This window comes from Pinus tabuliformis, chromosome 1_1, assembly GCF_031772625.1.
Source record: "Pinus tabuliformis cultivar Carrire ecotype Pingquan chromosome 1_1, CPIR1, whole genome shotgun sequence".
Lineage (NCBI taxonomy): Eukaryota > Viridiplantae > Streptophyta > Pinopsida > Pinales > Pinaceae > Pinus > Pinus tabuliformis.
Window position 1 is genome coordinate 697,610,542 of NC_142297.1, and position 3,221 is coordinate 697,613,762.

General features: G+C 39.3%; 1 protein-coding gene across 1 annotated transcript; it reads left to right on the forward strand.

Moving 5' to 3' along the window:
- Positions 1-501: 501 nt before the first annotated feature.
- On the forward strand, positions 502-1,626 carry LOC149215385 (uncharacterized). The gene is made up of 2 exons (XM_089391079.1): positions 502-876; positions 1,001-1,626. Exons 1-2 carry the CDS (start codon positions 749-751, stop codon positions 1,485-1,487), a joined length of 615 nt encoding a protein of 204 aa, XP_089247205.1. The 5' UTR covers positions 502-748; the 3' UTR covers positions 1,488-1,626.
- Positions 1,627-3,221: the final 1,595 nt, after the last annotated feature.

Below are 3,221 nucleotides of genomic sequence, written 5' to 3' on the forward strand. Positions count from 1 at the left end.
CCCGCCATTACACGGTTTGCGACGAGTTTCATATCTCTTCAATCCCTCTTGAATTCTATGTGGGATTTGAAGAGAATGTTTCTTTCAGAGGAGTGGCGTGCTTCGTCAATGAGCCGCAAACCAGAAGGAGAGGCCGTCTGCAGACTAGTTTCATACCAGGAGGACTTCTGGGCGGGAGTGCAGGAGGTGTGCGCTGTTACAGAACCTTTGGTAAAGGTTCTTCGGTTGGTTGATGGTGAGAAGCCCGCAATGGGCTATTTGTATGAAGGCATGGATAGGGCCAAAGAAGCCATTCGGTCCTACTATGATGACAAGGGAGATGATGGGTTCCAGAGACAACTCCTTCTATGGAAGGTCATTGATGAGCGATGGAACAACACACTCCATCGTCCCATTCATGCTGCTGGCCTTTTCCTGAACCCTGCATTTTCTTATGCATGTGGGTTTAATTTTGATGTTGAGGTCGTGGAAGGATTATTAACCCGTGTCCAGAAGATGGTGAGAACTTCAGAAGAACGTATGGAGGTCTCTAGACAAATTGAGCAATATAAGTTGTCAGCTGGCACATTTGGCTTTGAGATGGCTGTCATTGATAGGACGGTTAAAATGCCAGGTATTTTTTAGTTTGTACTATGTAGTATGTACTTTGTAACTTTGTTTCAAATTTCATTGTTTCTTCAAATTCCATTTTTTTCTTATGTTTATTTAAAATTTTCTTTGTAATTTTGTTGTAGACGCATGGTGGAAGATGTATGGTGGCAGAGTCCCCCTTTTGCAAAATCTTGCCGTGCGGATCCTCAGCCAAACATGCAGCTCCTCGGGATGTGAGCGCAATTGGAGTGTATTTGAAAAAATACACAACAAGAAGCGCAATAGGTTAACACTTAAACATTTAAAATATTGCAAATTTCCAAATAAATTTTTGAATTCATTAAAGTTTTAAACAATATTTTTTTTATAATATTAATTATTAATTTATTATTTCATGAACTTTGTACAGGTTGGAGTCCCATAGACTTAATGACATGGTCTATGTCTACTACAATCTTCGATTGTGGGTGAAACAACTAGAGAAGACACCTGATACGGAAGCCATCTCATTGGATGGGATTGACACCACTGCTGAATGGAGGGTTGAGACCGAGAGGCCTCTCATGGATCCCACTGAGGATTGGTTAGTGCAGGATGAGGGGGAGGAGGAGGGGGGGGAGGAGGAGGAGGAGGAGGAGCAGGAGGAGGAGGAGTTGGAGGAGCAGGAGGAGGAGGTGACACCGCCTACCCGGGCTACCCGGGCTACCACTACCACCAGTAGAGGACGTGGTCTCCGTCCACCTCAGCCTCCTGTAGCTGCTACTACTAGTTCTTCAGCTTCTAGAGCACGTCAGACTCCACTGCCATTTCCACCACCACAGGCACCAACTTCTACATCTAGAGGGAAAGAGAAAGTTGTGCCATTTTCTCGCAAGAGGGGCAGAGGAAATCAATAGGATTAGACTTTCATTTTATTGTATATGACATTATGACATGATGAGATACATTATCATATTTTTTGTTGATATTTTGAGGCTGAGTTGGACTTGGGACTCAGGACTTACTATTCAGGACATGATTCAATGTTATGTGTGATTTTAGCGCTAGAAATGATATTGAACATCTTATATATTAGTTTTTTTATCATATTTATGTGTCAATGTATTTATTTTATGTTGTAGATGGTTTAGATATTAAAAAAATTGAAAAAAATTGAAAAAAAAAGAATATTTTTGTGCTAAACGATTTTTTCCCGCTTTTTTCCGATTTTTTCCCGATTTTAACGATTTTTTCCGCTTTTTTCCCGGCGCCGATTAAATCCCGATCGCGATGTGTGCAACATTGATCTAAACCATCTACAACATAAAATAAATACATTGACACATAAATATGATAAAAAAACTAATATATAAGATGTTTAATATCATTTCTAGCGCTAAAATCACACATAACATTGAATCATGTCCTGAATAGTAAGTCCCAACTCAGCCTCAAAATATCAACAAAAAATATGATAATGTATCTCATCATGTCATAATGTCATATACAATAAAATGAAAGTCTAATCCTATTGATTTCCTCTGCCCCTCTTGCGAGAAAATGCCACAGCTTTCCCTTTCCCTCTAGATGTAGATGCTGGTGCCCGTGCAGGTGGAAATGGCAGTGGAGTCTGATGTGATCTAGACGTTGAAGAACTAGAAGTAGGAGCTATAGGAGGTAGACCACGTCCTCTACTGGTGGCAGGGGTAGCCCGGGCAGGTGGTGTCACCTGGAAACATTACAATCTCCCAATCCTGAAAAACTGATAAGTCTGCTGGATTTTAAATGAAATCTAAAATTCTACTTTCTCCATATGAAATCCAATGAGGCTGGAACCACTCTCAAACATCCTGAGTCATTTCATGGTAATGTTAAAAATTTAAGTAAAAGGATGAAAATGAAGATTAAGGAGAATGTCACTTTTACTTTAAGAATTTAACATTACCATGAATAGCATATCCATACTAGGGCCTAGACTTGATCATTAAGCTACCCCACTCAAAAATTATTTGTTTCTTTCAAAAAACATTGCATGAAAAAACCCAAAAAAAGTTATAAAACTATGCTGTCTTGAGCCCCCACGATTTTTTCGTTAAAAATCGCGCTTTTTTTCGAAAAAATCGTGATTTTTTGAAAAAAGCGCGATTTTTTCAGTAAAAATCGGCAAAAAAAAAAGTAGGCGATTTTTTCGTATAAAAATCGCGATTTGATCGGCAAGATGAAAAAATCGCGATTTTCCGATAAGATCGCGATTTTAACAACACTGCTGCAAATCCAAACCAGCAAAGTTAGAGATCTGTAGCAGTGATGACATAAAGTCTTATTGTTAATGAAAGAAAAATTATAATGACTTCTTATTCACTAAGGCTCTCTCCATCCTTTTTATAGAATGAGAGAGGGGTGCATGCATCCAAACATGACCGAGAATAGAAGAGTGAACTCCACAAGTAATCTGCTCCTCATGTCCCAAGAATGGGTGGATACGTGCATGACCAAGAATAGAAGAGTGAACTCCACAAGTAATATGCTCCTCATGTCCCAAGAATAGGTAGATACGTGCTGACACACACGAAACACACTCCTCCATTTTGTTAAATTTTCTAGACCATTGTATAACAGTCTCTGCACTACAAGAGTCCCTTAAAAAAAAA